General features: G+C 43.7%; 1 protein-coding gene across 6 annotated transcripts in view; it reads left to right on the top strand.

Annotated features, from left to right (window-relative positions):
- The window catches only part of fndc5b (fibronectin type III domain containing 5b), a 70,224-nt gene that overhangs the window by 49,862 nt on the left and 7,557 nt on the right, over positions 1-12,805 (top strand). For 3 of the 6 annotated variants that reach the window (XM_061816434.1, XM_061816425.1, XM_061816464.1), the window contains 2 exons: positions 9,955-10,002; positions 10,166-10,425. In XM_061816434.1, coding sequence (XP_061672418.1) covers positions 10,305-10,425 — 121 coding nt within the window. In that variant the 5' untranslated portion in view covers positions 9,955-10,002; positions 10,166-10,304. Of the gene's footprint in view, positions 1-7,879; positions 7,924-9,954; positions 10,003-10,165; positions 10,426-12,805 lie in introns of all 6 variants that reach the window. The other 3 variants (XM_061816455.1, XM_061816439.1, XM_061816445.1) reach the window with 2 other exon arrangements.

Here is a 12,805-nt window from a genome sequence, read left to right as displayed (position 1 = left end):
GAATAAGTTGTCAACACAAGTAAAGTTGGCGCAAAGTGTTAATGTTTTTTACGTCCAGGTTAAAAAACATTTTCTTATGATATAGTCCATTTTTTTCTTTAAAAAACAATCTTGCACTACGTTCTTTTAGTAATTCTAGTCAGCTGTGTTCTGTCTTTCTGGTCTGTTTTTAAATGGTTTCAACCGTGTAAAGCACATTGAGTGACATTGTGTACGAAATGGGACATTGATTAATTTCGCATTTTCTTGCCTTTCTGTGAGGGGATGGCTCATTCTCAGACTATCATTTGCTGGTCTTTTTGCAATAAAACAAGCCCGGTTTCAGTAACACAAAGATAAAAGTCTAAACTTAGTCCTTATCAAAACAAGACCTTGTTGGATCAAAACAATAGATGGCTATACTTGATCGAGCATGTGACTCTCTGGCACCGTTGGCTCACAAACACACTGATGTGTTTAAAATTGTTCAGAAGAAAATAATCAATCCTTGCATCATGTGTTGCATCCTCCTGCGACCCATCACACTCTCCTAATGTGCGAGGTCATGTAAAACGCCCAAGTTTTAACCTGTGCACATATTGATTTAAGTCCCGAATCTGTTATTAATGTCAAACAAATTTGGCTGAGTTTTGTCTACCTGCCTCTGCCTGATTCGCTCGAGCCCTCGAGGGCTTCTTCTGCTCGGTGAAGAGCGAGAGAGATGACGGCGAAGTGTTGCCACGGGATATTGATGGCCTTTGAATCGGCTCGTGATGGATCAGGGCGTCCGAGTTGAACCCGTCTGGGACTGGAGAGATGGGAGACGCTCGTGGGGGAAACGAACCCAGAAGCGGCAAAAAAAAAAGTCAGCTCGTGGTGTCAGAATACGGTTAATTACCATGACTCACACATTTATTACCTTTTCTTACCATATTTCACAAAAACAAGGTTAATAATGTGCTTATCTATGGTGCATGAATTAGGTCTACGTGGAGCATCATTTCCACACCTTTTTCCATCATTAGTGTGGCGTATTAAGACAATCATTTTTTTCCCATACCAGGAAAAAACTTCATTTGAACAGGGGAGTGTCGACTTTTTATATGCACTGTAGTCGCATACCAAAAATGAATATTCCTACTCAATCCATCCATTTTCTACCGTTTCTCCGGGTGGAGTCGCGGTGGAAGTAGCTCCAGCAAGGATACCCAGACTTCCCTTTCCCCAGCCCCATCCCGAGGCGTTCCCAGGCCAACCCAGAGATAGTCTCTCCGGCGTGTCCTGGGTCGTCCCAGGGGTTTTTTTTCCTGTCCATAAAACTTGCGAAGAAAATCGGTGACAACATACAGGGATCGAACAACTCCACCTCTGCATAACATTCTATGGAATGTTTTCAACAAATTTGTGCCAAACAAGCCTTTTGTAAACAAGAAACACCTGACGTTCACTTTTCAGACATACTGTACGCCATATTTATTGCCGTAAAACAATGCGCGCTCCGATGCAGATAAATCCCACGGCGAGCGTCAGGCTGGTGGTCATAAAACAACGGGGCATTAAGCCTTAATCACCGTGACTGTGCCTCAGCGTTATGCGTGTGATGCAAAGGAAAGCGCACGAGTTGTGCGTGAAATTGATGGTGGTCGCATTCCTTTTTTTTGCTGCACACAGCTGTGGATTATGATGTTATTGTAACAGAGAAACCCGGTGCTGTTAAAGTTTACAAGGAGTGAGTCATCTTGAGTTATGTCGTCATACCGCCGCCCTAGCTCCGCTCTCTGCTCACCGTGCATACAACCACCCGCGCTCTCCAGTCAATCACTTCTATTGGCTTTGCTCCCTTTCAGTATTCCGGCATTGTGTTTTTTTTAGATTGTTTAAAACCTTTTTTTTCCACCATGCGCAAGGATCCACAACAATATTGTAACGTATGTAAAAGAAACAACCAAAAAGTAGCAAATCGGGCTCGTGGATCCCATTTTGAGACGTACTGGGAGAGAGCAATAGATTCGTTTGAACACTGTGACCTCTGTTCACTGGCAGAGGGCGAACCGGCGACCATCTGTTGCGCCACGATGGCAGCTAGCGGTGCAATTACCGGCCAAACCAGGCCGACGGTTCGATACCCATTGACGGATGATGGATAGATGGATAAATGGATGGATAGATGGATGAACCGAAATGCAGGCAGCAGCGAGAGCGAGGAAGACGAAGGGGCCAGTTCATATTGGGGAGGAGGGGAGGGGGTGTCGGCGGCGGCTGCAGGGGGGGGGTGTAATAGACGAGGCTGCGTGACGTTTGTTTCCATGGTGATGGTTTCTCTGTCTCCAGCACGTACGGCGACTGTGCTTAAAAATGTGCGCGCACATGAACGCGTGCGTTTGTGTAATGGCATTTTTGTCAATAAATAACGCAGCTTTTTTTTTTTTTTTCCACCGGCGGTGTTTATTTATTGGCACAGCAATAAATAAGTGCTGCTGCGATTGATGCAGGTTTAAATTCTGAGAGGCTTCGGTGGCATATTTTACAACACGCCTTTTTTTTGGGGTGGGGGGGGGCAGACGTCATTGAGGACAGGGCAAATTTCAAGTCATATTCCTGTCGAGATAACGATATGTATTTCACAGCTGACAGGTCAAATAGCGGAAGTGAAGGTTTATTCCGCCTTATTAATTGAACCAAGTTTCCATTTTTTGTTTTTAAATGCTCATCAATCAAGAAGGGAACCCGTGCGCTGCACTTGAGCGTCACGGTGCTGCCATTAAGATCTCCCTCAGTGATGACTGTAATAATGGTTAAAAATAGTTTTGTGTGGGCTCATCTTTCTCCGATGGGTTTGGAAACGCAATTTGATTGGGGGGAGGGGGGTGTCTGGAAAAAAAAAAGGTGATGCAGAATATAGCTCGTCGGATGGCTGCAGGTGGAGTTGAGCCCAGTGTATGTTTGGCACCAGAGTACAGTATTTACGCCGTCTTACATAATTGCATGAGCAAGCTGTTCGATTTCTTTGTGGAGAAAAAGGCTGATATCTGAGTGGGGCGTGACCGGCATGGCGAGGAGATTCTGACTGTCGCGCCGGACCCACTGAGCTGGAAGACGAGGATGAGGATGAGGATGAGGATGAGGGGGGGGGGGGGGGGTATGGCTGGGGAATAGTTGTGGATTTACAAGACGACGCCGCCCTCTGGTGCCAGTATGACAATATTGTATTCAGTTTGACACCGCAGAGCAAATATGGAATCGCAACGTTTTTGGTTATGCTTCAGTTTTTCATAAGTTGAACCCAAAGATATGACAATATTTTTTTTCCATTCTTTTCCACTGTTTGTGAGCACTCCTTCTTTTCTGAAATAACCCATGACAGTGAGGCATAGAAAGATAATGGCGTTGGTGAGCATTCGGCTGCCCACAATAAAAGGCCACTCTTGACTAAAACATACAGTTTTTCTTCCAACTGGTTTTCTGACCAAAATACATCAGTATCAATACATTTAATAATCATTATATTAGGTATGGGCGGCACGGTGGGCTCAGCTGTGAAGGCCTTGTCCTCACAATTCTGAGGTCCCGGGGTTCAATCCCGGACACGCCTGTGTGGAGTTTACATGTTCTCCCCGTGCCTGCGCGGGTTTTCTCCGGCCCTCCGGTTTCCTCCCACATCCCAAAAACATGCAACATTAATTGGACACTATAAATTGCCCCTAGGTGTGATTGTGGGTGCGGCTCTTTGTCTCCGTGTGCCCTGCGATTGTCTGGCGACCAGTTCAGGGTGTACCCCGCCTCCTGCCCGTTGACAGCTGGGATAGGCTTCAGCACTCCCGCCACCCTTGTGAGGATAAGCAGCTAAAAAATGGATAGATGGATGGATATTAGGTCTGTAAAAAGTTGTTTTTCACATTAGTAAATAAATATTACAAACTGCCTCAAATGATCTACATGGCACAGAATGCGATCAATGGTTATATTGTGTTATTTTGTTAAATATTTCTATTTTTTATTACAATGATGTTAAGAGAGGTACCAAATAGAAAGCCTGCCTCTGCTAGTTACAAATTACCATCCAACAGTGTAAATAATTCATGACGTAGTCTTGGACTGGATGTTAAAAAAAATGTTGCATAAAAAATAGATTTATGGTGACTGCTCACTGTTGTATTATTTAAATTGTTTCACTATTTTTAATTTAATAGCTTTCAAAAGTGCAGTTTAGTATACATTCATGCAATATCAATATTTGGTCTATAGAGAGAGCCCTCGGTTCGTTGATCTATCAGAACCAACTCCGACTCATGTTCGTGCCTTGCATCCGTGTGAAGGAGTCTTGGATTCAGGACATAAGACACGGGTCAAAGTTCAAACGTGTGGTCAGAGCTTAGTTCCAGATAGCACCTGCTTAATTCTCGTTTAAACCCCTCTTGGACCATCCATTTGAGAAATAAATCGTCCGTTGATGATTATGCTTGACACATAATCGGATGATAACAAGGACAGTGTGCAAATTTGCCGACAGCTGTCTGACCTTTTTGTACACAAGATGGCGTCATGATTGTTTCGATACGATGCAAAGCAGTTTTTCCGTCTCCAGTAAACGGATGCGATCGGACAGGCAAGCGTTCCGTCCTTTTGTGACATTGCAAAGACGTTTCCAGCCGGCTCGCGCGATCCCCGCTGTTGTAATTAGTGAAAAGAGACTTAGGGGACAGAAGGGCGCGCGTCACATGCTTCACCTGTCAAAACAGGACATCTGCTTGGCGCAGGCAAATTCCCCTCCCGGCATGACACCGAACCCCAACACGGCGGCGTTTTATATTTGCCAAGAGGGGAGAAAAATGTTGCCCGATCATCAAGAGTTCTTTTTCTATCTCCAGTGAAATATGTTGACATAAATAGACATGTGCATAAAATTAATTATGCTAAACTCTGTAAAAGCTGGGGAAGGTTCAGTCTTGTGTTTGCGTTTTATGATGCCGAGCAGGTGTCCGCCGTCACAATCTCGCCTCCCTTCCAAACTGGCATCTGCTCAAATGGAGCTCATTCACCTGCCGCTTCAACTTTTTTCTTACCCCCCACCGGAGCACGAGCCCAGCAGAGGAATAAAAGATGAGCTTCGATTGTTGTAATTCATCTGGGAGACCATCATTGGTGACACCCTCCATGAGTCACCTGTCCCCTCATTGAATGATGGCGGATGAAGAAGAGCTGCAAGTGTTAAGAGCTCGATTTAATGCTGCAGCTGCTACATCACACTTGGGCTCTTGCCGCAAGCAGAAAAATGTAGAAAAAAAAAAAAATCAGGAGAGAGCACACCTTTGTCTGCTTGGTACCGTGAGCAACAACTCAAACACAACAATGCGTTGAAGAAGGCTATTTGACAATCTTTTTGTTCTGATTGAAAATAATTTCTGCCGTTTTGTCACATTTTTTAAGCTCCTCCAAAAAACAACAAAACAAAACAAAAACAAAAACACTTCCGGCCCTCGAGCAAATGCTATATGGTAGTTTGCCAGCAGGATTACACATCAACTATCCATCCACCCATCCATCCATTTTCTTTGCCGCTTATCCTCACAAGGGTCGCGGGGATTGCTGGAGCCTATCCTAGCTATCAACGGGCAGGAGCCAGGGTACACCCCGAACTGGTTGCCAGGCAATCGCAGGGCACATAGAGACAAACAGCCGCACTCACAATCCCACCTAGGGGCAATTTAGAGTGTCCAATTAATGTTGCATGTTTTTGGGATGTGGGAGGAAACTGGAGTGCCCACACCCAGAGAAAACCCACGCAGGCAAGGGGAGAACATGCAAACTCCACACAGGCAGGGCCGGGATTCAACCCAGGACCTTAGAACTGTGAGGCCAACGCTTTACCAGCTGAGCCCACTGTGCCTCCCTATACGTCACTTAAAGAACATATTTTTATACTATTTTGTATCACACAGTAATGGATCAAAGAAAGCCAACTATCAATAAAGGCACTCATGAAGTAAATATTAAGAGACTATGTGAATCTCCGCCCCAAAATAAAAAAAAAAAAAGATATCCATCTTGCGCCATTTTCCTTTAAGAATTTAGTTCTTCTGGTTGCTATTTGTTTTCTTCATATTTAGCATAGCTTGTAAGGAGGATTTAAAAAAAAAAAAAAAAAAAAAAATGATGTGATTCATAAAATGTGGTACACAGACACCCTCTAGTGGTATCGGGTAAAAAGTGCTTCACTATATGTAGAAACTGCAGCATTATAGTAGCATAAACCTTTTTTAATCTGTCACATTATTTTGCTGAGTACAGTTTCAGTGTCAATTCAGTGTAAAATCAATTTTAATTATTTTTATTTTCCTATGCACAGTGTTCATGTTCAAGCTGGCCATAATGTTGCAGTCACCTACAGTAATATCGCTGTATTAAATATACTTTGTAGGAGTAAAACCTTTAGCTGGTTTTTGATAAACACCTGGGCCTTCATTTTGGTGATGGTGGAACTTGGAGCGCTAATTATTTTGTGAGATACTATTTGGTGTAAAAAGTTCAAGATCCTCTGCGATGCGATAGAGGCTTAAGCCTCATCTTCGGAACGGTTTCTACATTTTCCAATACCCCCCCCCCCCCCCGCCCCCAAAATAATCAATCATCTGGAAGAGGTTCTCATCTGTGAAGGTGCACAATTTGGGGCTGATCCAAATTGGGATCGTTCGGCCTTGGTGACGATCCCTGCACCATTAAATCCGGTTTGCGTTTGTAAATGAAACATTCAAGTCCTACAATGCTGACATCAGCGCTATGAAGTTCTCAAACGCCGCTAAAAAGATGCTCCCATAATGCTTAAAGGTGTGGAAAAACTAAAAACAATGCTGATTAGGTCTTATCTCTCTGGCTTTGTCACGATCTAATTTCACACCAGTTTTTCTTGCATTTACAGCGCAAGCAGGTGCTGCCCGGTTTTATTACGGCGCATCAGCTGCACCGCAATTAAGCCTCATTTCATCGCACTTCGCCCGATCGTATCTGACTAGTGCCACAGAGACTCCTTTATCTTTTGTGCAAACTTTTTTTTTTTTTTATAAATTCATCATTCTTCATGCATTTCCTGGCACGCGATCTGCCGGAGTGTCGCTTTTCATATGCAGTGCAGCCTCTTTGAAAAGCACCCATGTGAGACTTGAGACGAGTCCCCTCTTCTAAAATTGAGCATTCATGGGACTTTTCATTCACAGATATTTCATATATTTTGGCTTAATGCGCCATTATACTGTATATCGATCAATACCGATAATATTACACACCCTACTTTGCACAAAATGAATAAATTGTGGCATAATTTTGATGCATAACATTTATTTAGCATTTATTTTGTTATTTCATTTCCAAAAGTGAAACTCTTACAGATAAAGATTCATAAACACATGTGAAGTAAGTCACTGGTGGTGTAGTGGTAAACACGCCTGCCTTTGGTACGGGATCGATTCCCGCTCAATGATGGTGTCGATAGCTGCCCTGCGACTGACTGGCGACCAGTTCAGGGTGTAGTCTGCCTTTCGCCCGAAGTTAGCTGGGAGAGACTACAGCTTACCCGCAACCCTTGTGAGGATAAGCGGCTTGGATAATGACATGACATATAAAGTAATTTTCAGAATGCTAGTTTATGTTTTAAAAGGACTTTTGCTTGTTTCTACATCGCATTGTAATCTATTAATAGTGAATTTGGTGGCTTCATTAGCTCTAATTTCTATTCGTAAAATATTTAGTTCTATGTGTAGTGAATCTATAATTTGAATTCCAATTTTTGAACGGGACTCCTATAACCAATTACATTTTCCTTGTGTTTTAATTTAGTTTGGCCCCTGCGCACGCGAGCACATATTGTAACATGTAACAACTTTGCAGTTTCTGTGTTTGGTTGCAGAGAATTGTGCACCCGAGAAGGATTGTCGGCGTTATTCTATTAAGGTTTGGACCTTCAGCACCCGGCACCCGCACACGACCTTGCCAGATGATGCTATATATATATCAACATCATGAATATGGCTGTTTGCGCTCACACACACACACACACACGCAGTTCAATGTGTGAGTGCGAACGTGCGTCCTTTACTCCTGGCGAGGACACGAGCTCCAAGGGATGCCAACACTTTGGGACCACTTAGGGAAATGAGCCCCTTCTCACCTTCCCACTTCCATTTCCCCTCCATAATGCAACAGCGCAGCTTTGGGGAGAATAGCCGGCAAGCCACATGAATTAACAATTCAGGCGTCACCCAAACTGGGTTCATTTAGCGCACAGGTTCTCCAGATTTTTGTGTGCAGAGACTCCTCAGGGTGCAGAATTTTTTTCAGGGTCGGCTCATAATTCCAACACCAAAACAACGATTCCGTCGGAATTTTGGTTTACAAAATCACGCAGTCAGTGTTGCCAATTTTGCCGTATTTAGCAACTTTGCCGCAACTGGCAAATGTAATCTGGAATAAACGAGTAACATTTTTAAATTGTTTGTCACAGATTGCAGAATCATAAAATGAGTAGTAGGAAGCAGGCTACTAGTGCTCCCGCTTCCATGTTCCAGTTGAGGGACCAGCAGCACCATTTTGGGTACACCATCGGGCTCTTGGAGGAGGTCTGTTGGAATTTCATTATTGACCAAATGGCATTTGCCAATATCCATCCATCCATCCATTTTCTTTGCTGCTTATCCTCACAAGGGTTGCGGGGAGCGCTGGAGGTTATCCCAGCTGTCAATGGGCAGGATGCTGGGTAGACGCTGAACTGGTTGCTAGCCAATCACAGGGCACTTGGAGACAAACAGCTGCACTCACAATCTAGGAGCAATTTAGATTGTCCAATTAATTTTGCATGTTGTTGGGATGTGAGACGAAACCGGAGTGCCCGAAGAAAACCTGCACGGCACGGGGAGAACATGCAAACTCCACACAGGCGGGTCTGGGATTGAACCCGGGACCTCAGAAATGTGAGGCCGACGCTTTACATATTGAACGCTTGTACTGCATCTCCAAATTTTGTGATTTTTAGCAAACCATAGCTTGAATCTTTTGCGCTTAAGGAGCCTTCGCGTCCTTTTCAATGTGTTGTTTTGCAACTCCGCGCAAGCCATTTAGTAGTATCGGGATTATTTTGGTTTGCTGTCACTGCCTCCAGGAATCTGCTTCAAACTCTCTTGATGCGATTTCACGATTTATTTCTGCAGGTTATTATTACTTCCAAGTAAAAAAAACATCTGCATGCTCACAATTTCCTCGCATACACGCACATTTCTCATTATCGAAACTCATGAAGTCTAGCCACCAAAGCCGCATTTGCATGCCGAGAGGGTTCCAGCTAAGGGGGTGCGGAAGGGGGTGTGGAGGGGGCACTTGTCAGTGGTCATCAGAGGAGATTTTGCACATTTGAGTCCAAATTGAGTCGTAAAACTGTCAGCGGCAAAGTGAAGATCTATCGCGGCGCTTGTCTGGAATCGCTCTTCAAGCCTTGATGGCAAAGAAGAGGTGGGAAAGCGAGTCTCTCGTGCCTTTCCTCTCCTTGAGGGCATGCAAGAGACTTTTTCCAGGCCTCCGTTAAGAATGTTAATTACGTATCGATCCGCCTGCATTGCCGTGTGTGAGCAATGGCAGTCGTTCTTTCGCATTACGGGAGGCACGCCTCACCTGTACTTTTTTTTTTTTTTTTTACATCCCGTATCCTTTTGGAGCTCCGTGTCATCAAATTCTGGACAATATTGAACTTCCAGTGACCAGAATGAGAAAGTACCTCAATAAAATGGCTATTTGGGCCCAATGTGGACATTTTCACTTTGGGGTGTGCACTGTTTTGTTGCCAGATTGATGGCCATGTTTTGACGATGCATCTTCCCACATCTCATGCATGTTACAAAATATAATAAAGGAGCTTTGTTCTGCAGCCACCCTGCATCTACAGTACGATACCAATGCTGATACTAACAATTTATCTTTGTTCTACATTGACAGGGAAAAACAAAGCGAAGAAGAGAGAGCGGACGGCGTTTGAAACTGAGAGTAAGTCGTGGTTCTTTTCCTCTTTGCCGACCTACAAACTCAATGAGAGGAAAAAAAAGGAAGCCATAGGGTCGGGGGAGAGTGAGAGAGCAAGAGAGAGAGAGAGAGAGAGAGAGACTGCGCCACTTCCATTCTCTTTTCTCTCACTGCTACGTTCCATCAGCTGGACACACCTCTTCCTCCCCCTCATGATCATCAGCGTCACCATCCTCATCCTCGCCGTCGTCGAGCCTCAGTCGACGTCTCCGCCTGAAGCGCAGGCACCTCGGGATGTTGCGTGCTCCCCGCGGGAGACGCTCTAAATGGGCCACGCAGCGTGCCAAGACACGCTAGGAGACGCAGACAACGCGGGAGGGATGCTTCGGTCTTGGTGGCGGTCTGTGGTCCTGCTTAGCTTCGTCTCTGTGCCCCCCGCCGGCGCCGGTGAGTAATATAAGATCGCCAGATATCGACAGAGGTACGGCACAAACAACACGTGTTGATCGAGGGAGCACATGTCCACCGATCGAAATGGATTTTAGTGAGGCGTGCGGGCATCACAAAGGAAGGCTCATGTCGTCGGTGGGCTTGATAATCCAAATTGATATGCTGTGATGTTCATGGAAACTTTATCTTAAAATAACGATCCGGAATCAATGTATTGCAAACATGTCGTCTCCGAGATTGCCGAGAAAACGGCAAAGAAAAAGTCGCAAAGGTGAATACATAAGCACATCGCAACGATCCACAGGTACTATGGAAATATTTCCCGTATATGTACACGGTGTAGACATAAAACTGCAATGGGGGTTCTACCAGCATAAATGAAAAATCAGCAGTATCATAAGCAAAAAATGATCAGGTGAATGAAGACATTTTTTTGTCATGTTCAGAGAAGGTACATCAAATTTTAGCAACTGAGTCATTATTTTACAATTATCATCAGCTCATATTATGAGAGATTTTTGTTCTACATTAGCAAGAGAATAGTCAGCAGATTAACGAAACCTTTACGTGAATAAAACTGTAATTTTACCTTTTTTTATATTGGTAAAATTAAATCACACTTGGGGAACTTAGAGTCAATATTTTATATTTATAATTTTTATAGTGTTACGAGAAACTTTTACAAGAAACAAATGTAACTTTACATGAATAAAATTGTAAATTTACCATTTTTTATATTAGTATAATTAAACATTTGAGAACTCAGTCAATATTTTATATTTACAATTTGTATAGTGTTACGTGAATGAAGTAGTAATTTTACATTTTTTACGTTGAGAAAAAAAAATTCACATTTTAGCACACGAGTCATTTCAAGTGAAAATCCATAGTTATGATTTCCAAAAATTATACAATCACACCATTTTAATGTTCTAAAAAATAAAAATGTCCTAAGAACAGCATGCTGCCATCCTTTTGTTTCATTTATATTTGATACTTTTATTTTTTATGCTCACGCATTATAATATATTTAACGTTTTTGTGGGCCTCAGTATGTTTTTGCTTAGTACAGCAACATAAATACATAATATATAAAACGTATGCAGAGCACATGCCCGACGACAGCCGGGATAGGGTCCAGCACTCCCGCGACCCTTGTGAGGATAAGCGGCTCACAAAATGGGTGGATGGATGCGCGGCATATTTAGTTCTTTCACTCTGTTGAGGAACGGCGATGCCATTTTTGATGCACATTAGCATATGAAAGCTCGACGCTCAGGTTTTGCACTTTTAAGTGTTCACCGCACTTACACGAGAGTTTGGGTTTTTTTTTTTCTCTTAGAAGAACGCCATAGACGCATCTGGTGATTATGATGCATTATCATTATTAACCCTCGTGGAGCTGCAGATATCGGCGGTCTTGCAGGGGACTGGCGTGATAACCGCGAAAGATGCGTGAGGAAATCCCTCGCTGCCGCCGTGTTGTTTTGTTTGTGCCGCGCTCCCGACGTCTCACTTGCACGCTCGAACGCCGCACCCGCGCACTCCGAGCCTTCTTGGGGCCACACGGTGTTTTGTCACCTTAAAAAAAAAAAAAAAAAAGAAAATCCAATTCCGTGTGTATTATGTAATCCGTTTTTCCCCTTGCACTGTGTTGATGGCGTTAGTATCGAACAGAGAAAAGAAACTCGGGGACAGTACGTTTGTCTTCATCTCATGCAATGATTTGACCCTGCAGTGCTTGTGAGTAAGACGATGACCGCTCATCATTTGGAGTGCGGCGTCCCAACGCGATGCGGTCGTCACGGCGACCCCCGTGAGCAAAACGAGTGCCGAGGCCGAGTGCTGATGTGGTTTCGGGCTTAGTCGCCAAAGTCATCAAACCTGAGCTAAATCACGCGGCCTGTTCTCCAAACGTATTAATTAAAACTTTTAATTAAAATGTATGATAACTATTTGCTCCCTTTGTGTAATTCAAAATTACCCGTCGAGGAACGGCCAATTATCTTGTCCGTTTACTCATTGGTGCTCACAATGCAAATAAAGATTGTTGTAATCCTCACGGTGACATGGAGTGCACAGGTGTCAAACTCAAGGCCCGGGGGCCAGATCTGGCCCGTCGGATGATTTCATGTGGCTCGCGGAGGCAAATCATGTGTATCAACTTCCATGATTTTTTTTTGTTCAAATCTGTAGCAAAATTTCAAATTGTCATATCATAAATGATAACGTTGAGCTATTACAAGCATTTTTGTGTTACCAAACAACAATAGCTACATTAACCTTGATTTCTGATTCCAAAGCTAGTTCATAAATTTCATGTGTAAATATGATGAGGCGGTTCAAGATTTCTATCGTTTTACAGCCATAATGGCCC

This window comes from Syngnathoides biaculeatus, chromosome 1 (genome assembly GCF_019802595.1).
Source record: "Syngnathoides biaculeatus isolate LvHL_M chromosome 1, ASM1980259v1, whole genome shotgun sequence".
In the NCBI taxonomy this organism is placed as follows: domain Eukaryota; kingdom Metazoa; phylum Chordata; class Actinopteri; order Syngnathiformes; family Syngnathidae; genus Syngnathoides; species Syngnathoides biaculeatus.
Note: the sequence above shows the minus strand (reverse complement) of the source record. Positions and strands in the feature narration are given on the sequence as shown.